Source organism: Aotus nancymaae, unplaced genomic scaffold (assembly GCF_030222135.1).
Source record: "Aotus nancymaae isolate 86718 unplaced genomic scaffold, 86718_ANA_hifiasm-v0.15.2.pri h1tg000011l, whole genome shotgun sequence".
Classification (NCBI taxonomy): Eukaryota; Metazoa; Chordata; class Mammalia; order Primates; family Aotidae; genus Aotus; species Aotus nancymaae.
This window is the reverse complement of record NW_026988422.1, coordinates 29,795,690-29,813,122: the sequence shown is the minus strand read 5'-3', so window position 1 is coordinate 29,813,122 and position 17,433 is coordinate 29,795,690. Positions and strand designations below refer to the sequence as shown.

The window sequence follows — 17,433 nt, the reverse complement described above, 5'->3', positions numbered from 1 at the left end:
CTCCCAGAAACCCAGGAGGGAGATCATTTCAGCCCACTTGGCAGAAGTGGAGGCTGAAGTCTTGGACACAGAATTTATAGCTGGCAAGGACTTTATTCATCATCCATTCCATACCCTCAGTAATTTACAGATGAAGAGTCTGGCCCAGGACACCAATAATAATCACTACATGGTGGCAGTAACTACTATGTGCTTAGTAGTTTACAGTTCATAAAGGGATTTTGCATTCAACAAATATTTACTGAACTAGGATGGAGGCTAAGATCCGGGGACAGAGCGGTTAGGGAGAACCTGAGTGCTCCAAGTTGTCTGCATTTCCACCACTGCTTGCGGGACTCTCTAGCCTCCTCCCTAGCACTTAGCTCCTGTAAAGGAGGAAGTCCCTTTGGCAAGGGATATAACAGATCCTGTTTGGTTAATGACCATAGTCTACCCTCCAGGGCCCGTGAAGATGGAGAAGACCTCGAGCAGAGTGAAGGGCAGTGCCAGGCCTGGTGCAGCCACTTCCTATCACGTCTCTCTCCCAGGCTCCTCCAGCCTCACCTGGTGGACTCAGTAAGGACCACAGGCCTCACCTCCATGGGCAGTCTCAAAACATTTGCCCTCCTGTGAGATGTCACATACCTAGACCCAGACTTTCTTGGAGAAAGAATTCCATCTTTAGCTTTGAAGAAGCAAAAGCAACCAACTCAAAACCCCCACTTCCTCCAGAAGAAAACATGGGCAAGCAGATGCAGAAGGGCAGCAGAGAAAGTCTGCGCGTTCCTCTCGGGGCCAGGGGAGGGGCGAGCCCTACAGGAAACTTGGACAGAGAGCGCTTTGATCACCCGCCAGCCTCGGAAGGCAAGCCAAAGTCCGGCAGAAGATAGTCGGCTGCAGGGCGCGGCGGCCGGCCGGGGGCGCCCACCGCCACAGCCCGCTCCGAGGGCCGCGGGGCGGGCCGGGGGGCGGGCCGTCCTTCGTCCTGCCCCTCGCCCTATGATCAGTCACCTCCCCTGGGAGGGGTGGAAGCCAGACTTGCAGGTCTGAGCCATGCACAAGGTGGGGCTGCTAGGCCCCTGGGCCCGGGCTTGGAAGTCGGTGCGGATGGCCAGCTCCGGGATGACCCGCCGGCACCCGCTCGCGAATAAGGTGGCCCTCGTAACGGCTTCCACCGACGGGTGAGTGCTCGGGCGGGAGTTTCTGAGGCGCTGGATGCCTGGAAACAGGCAGTGGCCTCTCGTCCTTTGCCTCTGATGCCCATGCCCTCAGACCTCACACGCCGCCAAAGTCCGGCCCTGGAAAAAAGGAGCCACGTGGTCCACCTGAAGCTCCTCCGAATCCCCTGGCCCTGGGCCCTCCCTTGCCAGCCCTCATGTCCCGGCTGCCTCTGGCACAACTGTGCCACCTCTGTGCAGCCCCATCGATCCAGCCCCCCAGTGCTCTGGGCTGCCCCAGTCAACCAGCCCCACCTAGCGTCCGGGAAGACCAGAAACCAGAAATCCAAGGGAATCTGGATTTCAAAATCCTATCCCATGGCCTCCAGCACACTGAAAATGTTCCAGACACTCTATTTGGGCACCGGAAAGTCTCCCGGAACCCCTGCCCCTTACCTAGATGGGACTCAAGAGCCATGTGTCAAGATTTTTGTTTAGGTCAGTACGTCTGGGCCTACCTTGCCCAGCCTATTTCTCACCCACCACTCTTGTCTATCCTATTTTTCATTTCTACAGGACTTTGCTAGATGCCAGCTCTTCACAAAACTAAAATACAAATGTAGGTAAAATGCTAATGGCTGACAATTGCAAAATGTGTAACTCTTCCTCCCAAAGGAATATTTACATTTTGACCAGAGACCATCCTTTCATATGCACCCCAAAAAATAACTCAGGATAGAATTGACTGGGCATGGTGGCTCATGCCTATAATCCCAGCACTTTGGGAGACCGAGGCAGGCGGATCACCTGAGGTCGGGAACAAGACCAGCCTGACCAACATGGAGAAATCCTGTGTCTACTAAAAACACAAAATTAGCTGGGTGTGGTGGCACATGCCCATAATCCCAGCTACTCGGGAGGCTGAGGCAGGAGAATCGTTTGATCCCGGGAGACAGAAGTTGCAGTGAGCCAAGATTGCACCATTGCACTCCAGCCTGGGCAACAAGAGTGAAACTCCATCTCAAAAAAAAAAAAAAAAAAGGATAGAATTTTAAGAATGATGTAGACTAGTAAGGGAGAAACCTGGAGGCAGGGCTGTTCTGAGTGAGACCCTTAAATCGTGGAAGTGGCTGCTGCTGCACATCTAGCTCATTTCACACCTCTCAGTCCCAACAGGGGATGAAGCCTGTCACCCATGATGGGAACTGTAGAAAGTGATGTCAGTTCTTGGGAACTGAGGCTGCAGTCCAAGATCATAAGAAAAATAAGTAAATGAATGCCAAAAATGGCCATACCATTAAGCCTGTTTTACACATGGTAGAGACATGTGGAGGTCATATAGAGAAAAAGCCAGAATTCAAACCTGGGCAGTCTAACTTCACAGCCCATGCTATTAACCTCTTCAGGCCTTGGCAGTCTGTCTCTTTCTGCTCACAGGATCGGCTTCGCCATCGCCCGACGTCTGGCCCAGGATGGGGCCCACGTGGTGGTCAGCAGCCGGAAGCAGCAGAACGTGGATCAGGCGGTGGCCACGCTGCAGGGGGAGGGGCTGAGCGTGACAGGCACTGTGTGCCACGTGGGAAAGGCCGAGGACCGGGAGCAGCTGGTGGCCATGGTAAGCTGCAAAGAAATGGGCACAGAGCCAGGAGGTGGAAAAGGGAGGCAGCCTGATCCTCCTTCCCTGCTTTCCTGGACAGCATTAATGCAGTGCTGTTAACTAAAACATAGTGAGTTCTGCATACTCAACCAGCCCACCAGCACATTTTTATTGTGTGCCTTTCTATTATGTCTATATACTAATGTCTGAGAATCATCCCATCCCAGTCAGAGAATTTTAAAACATTCTACTGCTTCAGCCCTGCATCATCCCTTGAGTACCCCAGAGAAACAGCTGGTACCGGTTCTCTAGTAATTTCCAATCTAATTGGACAGATGAGAAGGGTAAATACAATCACGAAATAGATGTTCCCACCCATGAGAGCTAATAAATAATCCCCTGTTATTCAGCTTATAGAGTCAAGTCCCTGGGAACCTCAAGAAGCAGCCCACCATGTTTCAACCACCTACTATGTGCCATTTCCTGTGTTCAAAGTCTTACACAGGTTATTTCTAGACCTGACAATAACCCAAGCAAGGCAAAGACTATTATCTCAGTCTGCAGAGACTGGCTCAGATAGCTGAAGCAACTTCCCAAGGTCCCATAGCCAGTAAGGAAAGAGCTGTAATTCAACCCATTCCTCTCAAGCTCCCTTCCATTTTTGGCTGCCTATGGACTACTAGGTACTGGATTTTAGTCTCAAAGAAAGTATATAAGTCAATGTCACAGTTAGTAGTGGACACCAGCCTTCCAGCTGCACAAGAAAATATGAACCATCCGGCAAAGGAAGCTCCTCTTCCCTTGAGAATAAGGGCACACACTTTATTCCCCAGAGTGGAAGGGAGAATCTACCCAAAAATGGAAAGTACAGGATGTGCTAACAGATCAGAAGGTTGGCAGAAATAATTTGGAAATCTTAGAAGAGGAGGACCTTAAGCATTAGTAGACAGTGGTAGGGTAGACAGTATAAGATAATTCTAGCAAATGTTCAAATGTGCATTGGAAAGAGCCAAATGTGAGTACAAGAAAGTCACCTTGCCTGGCCTAGACTGCTGGACAGAGCCCAAGATTGGGGCCTTGATCCTGATGGTGGAAGGAGCCATTTGGGAGTCTGGGTCAATTAGTGACTAACTATATGACATGTAAGTAGCAATTTAATGTCAAAATCCTGCTGGAAAAACATCCTGTGGCCCCATCAGCTTTACTTAACAGGTCCTGCAGGCCTGGCCCAGAAGTGGTGCTTGAGCTAAACCTTAAGGAATGGATGGGAATGGACAGATGGAATAGTGATGAGGTTCCAGATAACTCTGCAATACCAGCAGACAGCCAAAGAGGAATTGAAGGAAAGAGAGGAGCACTGTCAGTCCACAGTGGAGCACAGGCTTAGGAGTACTGGTACAAAAGGGGCTGCATTGGAAAGATAGAGGCCATGAGCCTCCATATCCTCTTCCCCCACCCCACTGAGATGGAGTTTCCCACGCCCCCAGGCTGGAGAGCAGTGGCACTATCTTGGCTCGCTGCAACCTCCGCCTCCCAGGTTCAAGCAATTCTCATGCCTCAGCCTTCTGAGTAGCTGGGATTACAGGCATGTGCCACCATGCCCAGCTAATTTTTGTATTTTTAGTAGAGATGGGGTTTCTTAGCTTCTGGGCTGGGGCACTTTCAGGCTGCTTGGTGCCAAGGGGCTGCCCGAGAGACGGGGTTTCTACTAAAAAGTAGCCAGGCTCGTCTTGAACTCCGGACCTCAGGGGATCCACCCACCTCAGCCTCCCAAAGTTCTAGGATTATAGGCGTGAGCCACCATGCTGGGCCATAGCCTCTTAAAAGGGTATGTTAAGGATCTTAAAAGGATATGGCCTCTTAAAAGGATATGTTCAGACATTCTTGTAGGAAATAAGAAGCCTTGTAAGGTTTTGAGCAAGAGAAAGATGGTTATTAAGAAAGGTAATCTGGCTCTTGTAGGAAGGATATACAAAGACACTGAATCCAGGGCATCAGTGAGGAAGTTGTTGCTGTCATCCAGGTTTAGAGCAGTAGTGGTGGGTGGAACAGATGTGCCCAAGAGACATTTAGTGGGAACCAACCAAGATTTTCCAACCCCGTGTCAAAAAATGGGAAATAGGAGAGGAGTCAAAACCGACTCTCAGGTAGTTTGTATGACCATTGTCAGAGAGGAGAATGATAGAATACTTGTCAGCAGTTTGAAATGTGTTCTGCCAGGCCAGGTGCAGTGGTTCCTGCCTGTAATCCCAGCACTTTGGGACACTGAGGAGGGTGGATCACCTGAGGTTGGGAGTTCGAGATCAGCCTGACCAACATGGAGAAACCCCATCTCTACTAAAAATACAAAATTAGCCTGGTGTGGTGGCGCATGCCTATAATCCCAGCTACTTGGGATGCTGAGGCAGGAGAATCACTTTAACCAGGGAGGCAGAGGTTGCAGTGAGCTGAGATGGCGCCATTGCACTCTAGACTGGGCAACAAGAGCAAAACTCTGTCTCAAAAAAATAACAGAAACAAAAACAAAAAAGAAATTTGTTCTGCCAATTGCCACATGTTACTCTGCCTTGAGAAAAACCACTGTCCTGAGGATGGTTACTACCCAGTGGCCTCCTAATCTGCACCATGAAACTTCTCAGTGGTGTGGTAAGAAGAAACCAAATTAGCTGCTTATCTGCTTGATTATATTTTTTCTTAAAAATGTATAACTATCAGAACACAGAGAAAACAGCTCCTAACCGCTTTAGTATAGTGATCACACAATTGAGAACAAGACTTAGAAGACTCCTCTGTTGCCCAGGTTGGAGTGCAGTAGCATGATCACAGCTCACTGTAACCTCGAACTCCTGAGCTCAAGCAATCCTCCCACCTCAGCCTCCCAAGTGGCAAAGACTATAGGCATGTACCACCATGCCAGTTCATCTTTTAAACTTTTTGTAGAGCTGGGGCTAGATTGTCCAGGCTTGTTTTGAACTCCTGGCCTCAAGCAATCCTCCCCACTGAGCCTACCAAACTGCTAGGATTATAGGTGTGAGCTACCACAGCCAGCCTCATTCATCTTTTATGTTTTGCTGTCTGTTCAATCAAACCCGTCTCCTCCCATCTCTGTGCTGACAGACCTGGAAGGAGAGGAGCATGGGGTATACAGCAGAGTAGAAATGTCTTCAGGTGATTCTGGAGCCATCCACTGTCTTCTCCCATCCCAAACACACATGCACTGAGCACAGTGCACATCATTTTCCAACTTATTCTGTACCTCCCTAGTAACAAGTCCATTGGTGAGACTTATACGGAGCCAAGGCAGGTGACTGGCCTTTGTGCCAGAATACCAAAATTTGAAGGGTGCAAGAAAGTATTAATATTGGCTTTAAAAGATTATGTGACTTTAAATCTTGTTAGAGTTACATGTTGACAGCCCAGGCATTCCTTCAACCGTGTAGAAACAACTGAGCTTAGCACCTAGTTAACAAGAATAATTAGTTAAAACGGGAAGCTAGCAGATGGTGTACATTGTTAATAACACCCCTCTGTGTGCCAAATCTGAGGCACAAAGTTGATCGAGGGCCCATTTAGTGCCACTTGCCCAAGGCATCAAAATTGCCAGCTCTGGGCAAATGCAAAGCCTGATTTCAGGGTGGCTTTTTACTGAAAACCTTTGTTGGCAGATTCTGCTTGGCCATTCATTACTGTAGCACATGCCTCACTACCTACTTATAACTTATTAAGGAGGTGAGATGTTGCCTTTCTTGGCTTTCTCAGTTTAAATCTCAGTTTCTGCCTTGAATCTTTCATGCCTCCAGGTCAAAATAGAGAGAGAAAGAGACAGAAAATGACATCATAACCAAATATGGAATTGCTTTAAATTCAGGCTGGTATCTTCTCCCATCATGGCTCTCCTGGGCAGCCAGTTTTGTAATGACCCCAACTCACTTTCAGAGGGTTCTTATGAATTAGCTCTGTGCTACAAAGTGGAAGACTGACCTCAGGTCTTCCACCACTAACTAGCTTTGTACCCTGAGCAAATCACTTCACCTCTCCCAAACACAGAATAAGCAGGCCTCCTGTTCTTAGCTAGCCCCAGTGTGTCATTACTGAACTATATGATCTTGAGAAAATTCCCTGAACCTGTTTTATCATCTCTACCTTGAGGACACGAATTGATTATCTCAAAGGCCCCTCCGGTGGTAACTTTCTACAGCTCTATTTAAGCCCATTTTTCCATTTGGGTAAGTGTGAACAGATTGACTTTGAGTTAATGGTAACTTATTCAAGGAGAACTGGACAGTAAGCACTTGGAGAAATGGGGGTAGAACTCAGTGTGAAAGGAAGGAGGGGTCTGGAAATAGATTTTGAGGTGAGACTTGAAATGATGAGAATGAAGGAACTCCCCAAAGGGAAAGTGCAAAGAAAAGAGCAAAGGGTCAGAGGCAGCCTTAGAAGAATGGGAGGTGGGAAGAAAAGACGGCAGAAGAAGTAAGGCCAACTTCCTGGTGGCTCATGCCTGTAACACTTTGGGAGGCCGCGGCAGGCGGATGGCTTAAGCTCAGGAGTTCAAGACCAGCCTGGGCAACATGGCAAGACCCTGTCTCTACACACCTCTAGTCCCAGCTACTTGGATGGCTGAGGCAGGAGGATGGCTTGAACCCAGCAGGTCAGGGCTGCAGTGAGCTGAGATCATGCCACTGCAGTCCAGCCTGGGTGACAGAGCAAGACTCTGTCTAAAAAAAGAAAGAAAGAAGTCAACCTTAAATGGTTAGCAGTAGATCTTAGGGTGGTTTTGAAGAAAAGATATTTTAAGAAAGAGAAGTTATTTTGACGATAATTCCTAAGAAGGAAGGTTTTGTTGTCGTTGTTGTTGTTTTTAATATAGAGATAAGGTCTCACTATGTTGCCCAGGCTTCTCTCAAACTCCTGAGCTCAAGTGAGCCTCCCACCTTGGCCTCCCAAAGTGCCATGATTACAGGTGTGAGCCACCTCGCCTAGTCCAAAAGGAAGTTTTTATCAACATGGATAAATGCACCTCCTTTACTTACTGCAGCCCTGGTCCTAACCTTACCCCTCTCTCTAGGCTGTGAAACTTCATGGAGGTATCGATATCCTAGTCACCAATGCTGCTGTCAACCCTTCCTTTGAAAACATAATAGATACCACCGAGGAGATGTGGGACAAGGTAAGGGGATTAAAGCAGCAGGGGGCGGGCCTCAGAACACATTCAACACAAACTTCATCTGCTTTTAGAATGCATTTGTCAAGTGCAATGTCAATGTGAGGACTCTTTGCCACATGCCACACACCTGGCATGCACCTGGTAAAGGGCGGGTGGGGGTGGCTTCCTCTGTCTCTGCCTTTCTTGTTCATTTCTGCTGCTCCTGGTTCTGTCTGCTTCCATCTGCTCTTTGCTAGCCGCCGTCTGCTCCCCTCCCCAGCCTTCTTCCCCGGCATGCTCTTCTGCCTGGTTGATTTCCAACAGAGACGTGGCAGCTAATATGCCAACAACTACGACACTTAAACTTACACACCCACCCAGCCACCAAAAAGGAATCATTTTTCATTAGTTGGGAAATATTAAAAGCTGCTAGTTAAGTAAAATAGTAATTCTGGTGAAATGACCAGTTGCCACTTTATAACATACAATCTTTTAAAAAATAAAAATAAAAATCTATATTATTTTCTTCTTAACTGCAATGTCAAGAAAATATGAGATCCAGATGTCTAAATTCAAGTGGTAGAATATTGGGTTTTGTGTCAAAGTGTATAATTACATTATATTCGTAATAGATTTCACACACATTCTTTAATTACAAAGCTTTAATTAAAATATTTGTCTTTGTTTACTAAGGTTAATATTCCCACATGATTTGGAAATGCTAATTTTTTATGATCTCCCATAGTTTTGCTTTTTACTCTGATGTTGTATTAGTCTGTTTTGCATTGCTATAAAGGAATACCTGAGCTGGGCAATTAATAAAGAAAAGAGCTTTGTTTTGGCTCACGGTTCTGCAGATTGTACAAGAAGCATGGTGTCAGTATCCACTTCTGATGAGGCCTCAGGAAGCTTACAATCATGGCAGAAGGCAAAAGGGAATAGGCATGTCACATGGCAAGAGAGGAAGCAAGACTGAGATGCCAGGCTCTTTTAAACAACTAGCTCTTGCATGAACTAATAGAGTTAGAACTCACTCATTGCCACAGGGAGGGCACCAAGCCATTCATAAGGGATCCACTCCCGTGGCCAAAACACCTCATATCGGGCCCTACCTTGAACATTGGTGATCACATTTCAACATGAAATTTAGAGGGGACAAACATACCAACTACATCAGATGTCATCAAGAGTTTCCCAACACTGAAGTTTCAGGATGTGAAAATACTATGATTTATTTACCAGTGTTTCATACACATAAAGACCAGAATGCCAAAATGTTCTTCAGTGAGCTAGTTCCTGATTCTGATAGTCTTTTTCCCTCTTTCTTTTTTTTTTCCTTGCTGTATTACCCAGGCTGGAGTGCAGTGGTGCGATCTCAAGCTCACTGCAAGCTCAGCCTCCCAGGTTCAAGCAATTTCTGTGCCTCAGCCTCCCAAGTACCTGGTACTTCAGGCATGTGCCATCATGGCCGGCTAACTTTTTGTGTTTTTTTGGTAGAGACAAGGTTTCACTATGTAGCCCAGGCTGGTCTCAAATTCCTGGCCAATCCACCCACTTCGGCATCCCAAAGCGTTGGGATTACAGGCATGAGCCACCGCACCCAGCCAGATTCTGATAGTCGTTAAAATAGAGGAACATCTTTCATGAAATCTGAATACAGACCATATGAAAGTCAGTTTTAAACTAAGTACAGGCACACCTTGGAGATATTGTGGGTTTGGTTCCAGGCCACCACACAATAAAATGAATATTGTAATAAAATGAGCCACATTAATTTTTTGGTTTCCCAGTGCATATAAAAGTTATGTTTACACTAAAATGGTCATCTAATGTAGTCTATTAAATGAGCAATAGCATTATTATGTCTTAAAATACATATACATGTCTTAATTTTAAAAGACTTTATTCCTAAAAAATGCTAACAATCATCTGAGCCCTTAGAAGTTATAATCTTTTTGCTGGTGGAGGCAAGTCAGCTTGCCTCAGTATTGATAGTGGCTGACTTAGGGTGGTGTTGCTGAAGCCTGGGGTGGCTGTGGCAATTTCTTTAAATAAGACGGCAGTGAAGTTTGCCACATCAATTGACTCTTCCTTTCACAAAAGATTTCTCTGTAGCATGCGATGCTGTTTGATAACATTTACCCACAGTAGAACTTCCTTCAAAATTGGAGTCAATCCTATCAAACTCTGCCACTGCTTAATCAACTAAGTTTATGTAATATTCTAAATCTCATGTTGTAATTTCAACAATGTTCATAGCATCTTCATCAGAAATAGATTCCATGCCAAGAAACCACTTTCTTTGCTTATCCATAAGAAGCAACTCTTCAGCTGTTTACATTTTATCATGAGATTGCAGCAATTCAGTCACATCTTCAGGCTCCACTCTGGTTCTCTTGCTATTTCCACCACATCTGCAGTTCCTTACTCTGATGAGGTCTTGAATCCCTCCAAGTCATCCATGAGGGTTGGAATCAACTTTTTCCAGACTCCTGTTAAGGTAGATATTTTGTCCTCCTCCTATGAATCACAAATATTCTTTTTTTTTTTCTTTTTCTTAGATGGAGTCTCACTCTGTCGCCCAGGCTGGAGTGCAGTGGTGCAATCTCAGCTCACTGCAACCTCCACCTCCCGGGTTCAATGATTATCCTGCCTCAGCCTCCTGAATAGCTGGGATTACAGCATGTGCCATCACACCCAGCAAATTTTTGTATTTTCAGTAGAGACCAGGTTTCACCATGTTGGTCAGGCTGGTATTGAGCTCCTGACCTCGTGATCTGCCTGCCTCGGCCTCCCAAAGTGCTGGGATTACAGGCGTGAGCCACCACACCCAGCCCACAAATATTCTTAGTGGCATCTAGAATGGTTAATCCTTTTCAGAAGGTTTTCAATTGACTTTGCCCAGATCCATCAGAGGAATCACTATCTATGGCAGCTATAGCCTTACAAAATGTATTTCTTAAATAATAAGACTTGTTTGCAAATCAGAATTACCCCCTGATCCATGGGCTGCAGAATGGATGTTGTGTTAGCAGGCATGAAAACAACATTAATCTCCTTATACATCTCCGTCAGAGCTTGTGAGTGTCCAGATGCATTGTCAATAAGAAGCAATATTTTGAAAGGAATCTTTTTTCTGAACAGTAGCTATCAATGGTGAGCTTAAGATATTCAGTAAACCATGCTATAAACAGATGTACTGTTATTCAGGCTTTGTTGTTCCATTTATAGAGCACAGGCAGAGTAGCTTTAGCATAATTCTTGAGAGCCCTAGAATTTTCAGAATGGTAAATGAGCATTGGCTTCATCTTAAAGTCACTAGCTGCATTAGCCCCTAACAAGAGAATAAGCCTGTCCTTTGAAGTTTTGAAGCCAGGCATTGACTTCTCTCTAGCTATGAAAGCCCTACATGGCATCTTCTTCCACTAGAAGGTTGTTTCATCTACACTGAAAGTCTGTTGTTTGGTGTAGCCACCTTCATCAATGCTCTTAGCTAGATCTTCTGGATAACTTGCTGTAGTTTCCACGTCAGCACTTGCTGCTTCACCTTGCACTTTTATGTTGTAGAAATGGCTTCTTTCCTTAAACCTCATGAACCAACCTCTGCTAGCTTTAAACTTTTCTTCTGCAGCTTACTCACCTCTCTCAGCCTTCATAGAATTAAAAAGTTAGGGCCTTTTTCTAATTAGGCTTTGGCTTAAGGGAATGTTGTGGCTAGTTTGATCTTCTATCCAGAACTCTAGAACTTTCTTCATATCAACAATAAACCTGTTTTGCTTTCTTATCATTTACGTGTTCACAGAAGTGACACTTTTAATTTCCTTCAATAATTTTTCCTTTGCATTCACAACTTGGCTAACTGGTACACAAGGCCTAGCTTTCAGCCTGCCTCTGCTTTCAACATGCCTTCCTCATTAAGCTTAATTATTTCTAGCTTTTGAATTAAGGTGAAAGATGTGTGACTCTTCCTTTCACTTGAACACTTAGAGGCCATTGTAGGGGTTATTAATTGCTCTAATTTCAATATCAACGTGTCTCAGGTAATATGGAGGCCCACAGAGAAGGAGAGAGATGGGAGAAGGGCGGAGCAGTCAGAACACACACATTCATCGATTAAGTTCACCTTCTTTTATGGGTGTGTTTTATGGTACCCCCAAATAAATGTAATTAAACTATGAAAGATCACAGATCACTGGAACAGATATAATAATAATGAAAAAGTCTGAAATACTACAAGAATTACCAAAATATCACCCAGAGACAAAGTGAGCACATGCTGTTGGGAAAATGGCTGCAATTAATGCAATTTGTAAAAAACACAGTATCTGCAAAGCATAATAAAATGAGGTGTGCCTGTAACTTTTCTTTTAGTCTATATATTTTTTAAAATATCACAGTACATCAAATCCAAACACAATGGCTGATCCTTGATTGAACTCTGGACTTTAAAACACACACACACACACACACACACATTTGAGAGACAATTGGGGCCAATATATTAGATAAAATCATCATCAATGTCAAACTTCTTGGGTGTGATAATGGATTATGGTTGTGTAAAAGAACATCCTTACTCTTTGGAAATGTATGCTAAATATTTAGGAAGAGAGCATTGTAATATCTGCAACTGAGTTTATTTATTTTATTTATTTACTTTTTTTTTAGATGGAGTCTCTTCTATTGCCCAGGCTGAAGAGCAGTGGTGCAATCTTGGCTCACTGCAATCTCTACCTCCTGGGTTCAAGCTATTCTGTCTCATTTTCCTGAGTAGCTGGGACTACAGGCACATGCCACCATGCCCTGCTAATTTTTGTATTTTTAGTAGAGACAAGGTTTCACCATATTGCCTAGGCTGTTCTCAAACTCCTGACCTCAAAGTGATCCATCCACCTCTGCCTCCCAAAGTGATGGGATTACAGGCATCAACCACTATGCCCAGCCCTGAGTTTCTTTTTTAATTTACTTTTTTATTTTTGTTCTTAGTAATTTTTCATTTTATTATATAAAATCTTTCAGAAAAATTGCAACTGAGTTTCAATGGTTCATTTAAAAAACAGTACATATCTATAGAGAGGACAAATGGCACAAAATGTGAACAACTGGTGAATCTAAGTGAAGGATATATTGTATTTCTATTTCCAATTTTTCTGAAAGACTGAAATATTTTAATATAAGCAGTTGTGTAGAACAATGTAAACAGGGGTCATACATTTGTTTTAGATTATGATGTGGGGATTCTGATTATAGCTGTCCCCCTGCTTCCCCAGAAGGTGCCTCCTCATGATCCTACTTTCTAATCATGTCTAGCCAGACAGTCCACCCTAGAGGAGCAAGAGTATCTCACTCCCTATGCTTAGAAGGCAGAGAAGTGCTAGAACAACCCCAGGTATCCAAGGTCAGGCCACATTTTCCCTAAGAAGCATGGCCCACTCTAGGGCAGGTCCAGGAGGATGACAATTCCAGGCTCTATCTACTTTGAAGAAACACAGAAAACACAGCTGAAATCCAAAGGAGCCCTGAGGATTTAGGCCCCTTCTAGGCCAAATCATACTTGGCTGGTTATGAAACAAGATGAACCAGGCTCCATTTTTTTCTCACCTGAACCTAATGTATCATTATCTAGCTGAGCAGCTGGTGAGAGCTACTTCTCCCTGAACCTCAGTTTCTTCATGTGTAAGATGCAGGTGTATCATCCTGAGATCTTTGTCATCTCTGACAAACATCCTAGGAACCCACTCTAACTCCTCATTGCCATGCATCCTCTAATGCTCTTCATTCATACTGTTTCCTCTTCTTCTCTTGGCTTCAGGTTCTGAACATTAATGTGACGGCCACAGCCATGATGACAAAGGCAGTGGTGCCAGAAATGGAGAAACGAGGGTACAGAGAGTGAGAGAGAGCCTGAGTGAGATGAGACCCTTATGGGCTGAGGGCGGTGGTCTACACTGGGAAAAGGGTCAGCTCTCTTCTTTTTCCAGAGGCGGCTCAGTGGTGATCACGTCCTCCATAGGAGCCTTCCACCCATCTCCTGTAAGAATCCTTTTGTCTGCCCCTTCCATGCCATCCTAAACTCCACACTTTCCACCCCTCCTGTTACCCAAAGAAGTTTGTGTCCCCTTTTAGAATCACACCACCAAGTCCCTGCCCACCAAATAGTTGCCTTGCCTCCACAAACCCCAACCTAGGGGAGGTTTAGCCACAAGACAGTTTCCTAACTGTGCCCCTTCCTTACAGGAGATCCCTGCTGAACACTGCCCTTTTTGTCTGATCATTAGAACCAAGAATGACCTGGAAACTATGAGTCTAACCCATTCTCTTCTTTCTCCAGGGCTTCGGCTCTTACTGCGTCAGTAAAACAGCCTTACTGGGCCTCACCAAGTGCCTGGCCACAGAGCTGGCCCCAAGGAACATTCGGGTGAACTGCATAGCACCTGGACTTATCAAGACTAGCTTCAGCAAGATGGTGAGGAAGTGGAGCTCTGCAGCCCACTGGAACTCTTGAAGGGCATCCATCTTCTTGGACAGGGAAGCCCAGTTCCTGAGTCCTAAGCTCTCAACCACTCAATTCTCCTTCCCAGGACTTTTCCATATTCCCTCTCTATACCAGCTGCCCTATCCAAGCCAGACTCCTACCACACCTTTCCTGAGGAGTAGAATGGAGACTGAGGTATTCAGACTCTACTCACACTGTTTCCTCTCTCCTTAAGTGGATGAGAATTGGAGAGATGCAGCAAAATGCATCACTAGAACCTGAAACAAATGAAACAGATGAGGGCAGTGGGGAGAGCTGGGAGCTAGAAAAAAATAGGAAGTGAAGGAGGGAAGTCTCTCTCTCGATCTTTCCTCTCAGTTGCTATGAGAACAGGCAGTTTCTTCCCTTTCTGTTCCTCACTATCCTCTTCTTGAACATAAAAGAGATTTCCCTTCTTCCTGCAGCTCTGGATAGACAAGGAACAAGAGAAAAGGACAAAAGAAAGCCTGAAGATAAGCAGGTAAGACTGTCATGGGGCAAAGGCCCCAAGAGGCATGAAGATGGAAAGTTCTGGTCCCTAGCAGCCCATAGCCCGCTATCTCAGTCCCACACATAACACAGACATGCTCTCCTCTGCCTCACAGACCACAAATTCATAAACACTGTCACTGCAGTGGCCTGAGCAAGAAGTCAGCTTCCCTTTCAAAAGGTAAACACAGAGACATTGGGGTTTCAGCAGTGCAGAGCTCTGGGAGAAGCCCTGAGTCCTCTCTCCACCTTGGGGATTGCTTCTACCTCTGGCCATCCATGTACACCAGGGACCAAAACCAAAACCATGCTTTTTTTAGTTCCCTTGAATAATGAGACATGTTTACAAAACTCAGGTTGATGATCTACAATCCAAATGAAAGGAATGAAGAGCTTCACTAAGCCCCAAACTCCCTTGCCTAAGGAATTACTCTCCTCCCCGATGAGCTGGGTGAACTGTTCAAGCACCTTGGTCAGGCTCCCTTTCCTCTAAGTTGCCTGCCTCTCTCTACCTTCTGGCTTCTGGGCACTATCTAGTTTCTCCATCTTGTCCCTCAAGGACAAATGCCAGCAATGCCTAACTCTACTGGTCCAGACATCCCAAATCTTCCCAAAGCCATTCCGATACATGAGCTGCAGGCCTAGTTCATAACTCTTTAATAAGTTAGGGGATTGTCATCCTGGAGCTCCTATATCAAGCCCATGTAGCTCAATCCTGGATGCACATTAGAATCACCTGGGGAGCTTTTTAAACTGCGGCTTTAAACTCACCCACTCCCAGGGATTCTTAATTGGCCCAAGGTAGGACTTGACCATCTGGGCTTTTGTTTTTGTCTTTTTTCTTTTTTGGTTTAAGCCTCTCAAATGACTGCAAGGTACAGCTAGAGTGGAGAACCACTAATTCAGCCCTTCTAGGTTTGAGTTACTCACTCTGCCCACCTCTAGAGCATTCTATGGCAGGCAGATTAAAGTGTCCCCTAACTATGCAGTCACTTATAAAATTAAAATTGGCATATTCTCACCAAATGAACCTGACTTTAAGGAAGAAGTATAGATTCTCGAAAAAGTTGTCTGAAGTTGAACCTGTACAAATGGAATCATTTTAAACACACCATTTACTGTCACACAGACTCCCTAATACTTTGGTGTGTGCACATGTGAAACAATTTTTTTGAAGTATGAAATAATTGCTCGCCATTTTGTCTATATAACTTTGGATTTTGGTGTCCTAAGCGCTCTAAAAAAAAAATGTGTTTCTATAGTACTTGAATATTATGAGTAATGACGGGTTTTACAGACTACAGTATGCTTATACTAAATTATAACAGCATATCCTTGTGGTAACCCTATTTGATAGACAGAAAGCTTGTATACTGATCCTGAAAAGTCATCTAATAATTCTTGATTAAGCAAATTTCATTCCCCATGGGCCAGGTGAGGGGGCCAGAACTGTTTGATTTTTACTCCCTTCCTTGTTTCCCCTATTCCCCAGGATGGGTGAGCCAGTGGAGTGTGCGGGCATCGTGTCTTTCCTGTGCTCTGAAGATGCCAGCTACATCACTGGGGAGACAGTGGTGGTGGCTGGAGGAACCCCGTCCCGCCTCTGAGGACCGGGAGACAGACCCCGGGGCAGAGCTAGGCTCTAGCTTCTGGTGCTGTTCCTGCATTCATCACTGGCCTTTCCCACTTCTGCCCACCTTACTGTTCACCTCACAAAATCAATTCTGCCTACGACAAGATCCAGTCTTCCCTGCCATCAAGGTGGCATCTTACTCGGGATTCCTGCTGTTGCTGTGGCCTTGGGTAAAGGTCTCCCCTGAGAACACAGGACAGGCTTGCTGAGAAGGCTTAGTCTACCTTGGCAAAGACCAACAGCTCTTTTTTGCCCGGGCCACTGGGGAATTTGAGGGGAGATGCGAGAGACGGAACCTAGAGTGGAAGGAGCAGAGTTAGAAATTAACAACTTGCAAATGAGCTTCAAATAAAATGCAGATGATTACACTGCTTTGAATCGACGTGTTCATTTCTCAGTGTGGGGTGCTTAGGTAAGCAGAGAGCAGAAGTCTAGCCAGGCTGGATCTCTGGATCCCCTAGCCCTCCTCCCTGTCTCCAGGACCTGAGCGTGATGTTCAGGGGTGGAGGTGTCTGCAGAGCTGCCAGCTGGAAGGAAGGTGGCACGGGAACTCCCAGGACGCCACGGGGATCCCCGAGGCAGGCCAAGCCGGTGACGGTGGGGAAGGATGAACTCTCTAATCCCTCCCAGATTTGGCCATGTCCTTTCCCGGCATCGCCCTAGCTCTCGAGTTCCCTCCCGAGTCAGCAAGGACAAGCTGGACGGGTCCTGAGCTGGTGGGGAACAGGGAAAGACCCTGCAAGGTACCTAGGCCCACAAACAAAAGAAATGGGTTCTGCTCACGGGGCCGAAGATTGAGTAGACGGAAAGCGGGGACGCTGTCCCCCGCCCCAAAGGCCGGGACACCGGGCGACGCGCACCAGGCCTCTTGCGCTGGAGCCGGTGTGAGGGGTCGGCGCGAGCGCGCGCGGGGTCTCA

At 45.8% G+C, this 17,433-nt stretch overlaps 1 protein-coding gene across 1 annotated transcript; it reads left to right on the top strand.

Moving 5' to 3' along the window:
- Positions 1-1,002: 1,002 nt before the first annotated feature.
- On the top strand, positions 1,003-16,883 carry LOC105727487 (dehydrogenase/reductase SDR family member 4-like). Its single transcript, XM_012467364.2, has 8 exons — positions 1,003-1,160; positions 2,574-2,751; positions 7,802-7,903; positions 13,692-13,762; positions 13,861-13,912; positions 14,211-14,345; positions 14,819-14,874; positions 16,375-16,883. The coding sequence occupies exons 1-8, from the start codon at positions 1,033-1,035 to the stop codon at positions 16,487-16,489; spliced, it is 837 nt and encodes a 278-aa protein (XP_012322787.1). The 5' UTR covers positions 1,003-1,032; the 3' UTR covers positions 16,490-16,883.
- Positions 16,884-17,433: the final 550 nt, after the last annotated feature.

Bases quoted from the DNA above. Each gene is read 5' to 3' on its own strand.
- LOC105727487 (XM_012467364.2), top strand. From the start codon at position 1,033: ATGCACAAGGTGGGGCTGCTAGGCCCCTGGGCCCGGGCTTGGAAGTCG. The intron at 7,904-13,691 runs GTAAGGGGATTA...TCTTGGCTTCAG, and splicing joins CCGAGGAGATGTGGGACAAG to GTTCTGAACATTAATGTGAC. The intron at 14,875-16,374 runs GTAAGACTGTCA...CCTATTCCCCAG, and splicing joins GAAAGCCTGAAGATAAGCAG to GATGGGTGAGCCAGTGGAGT.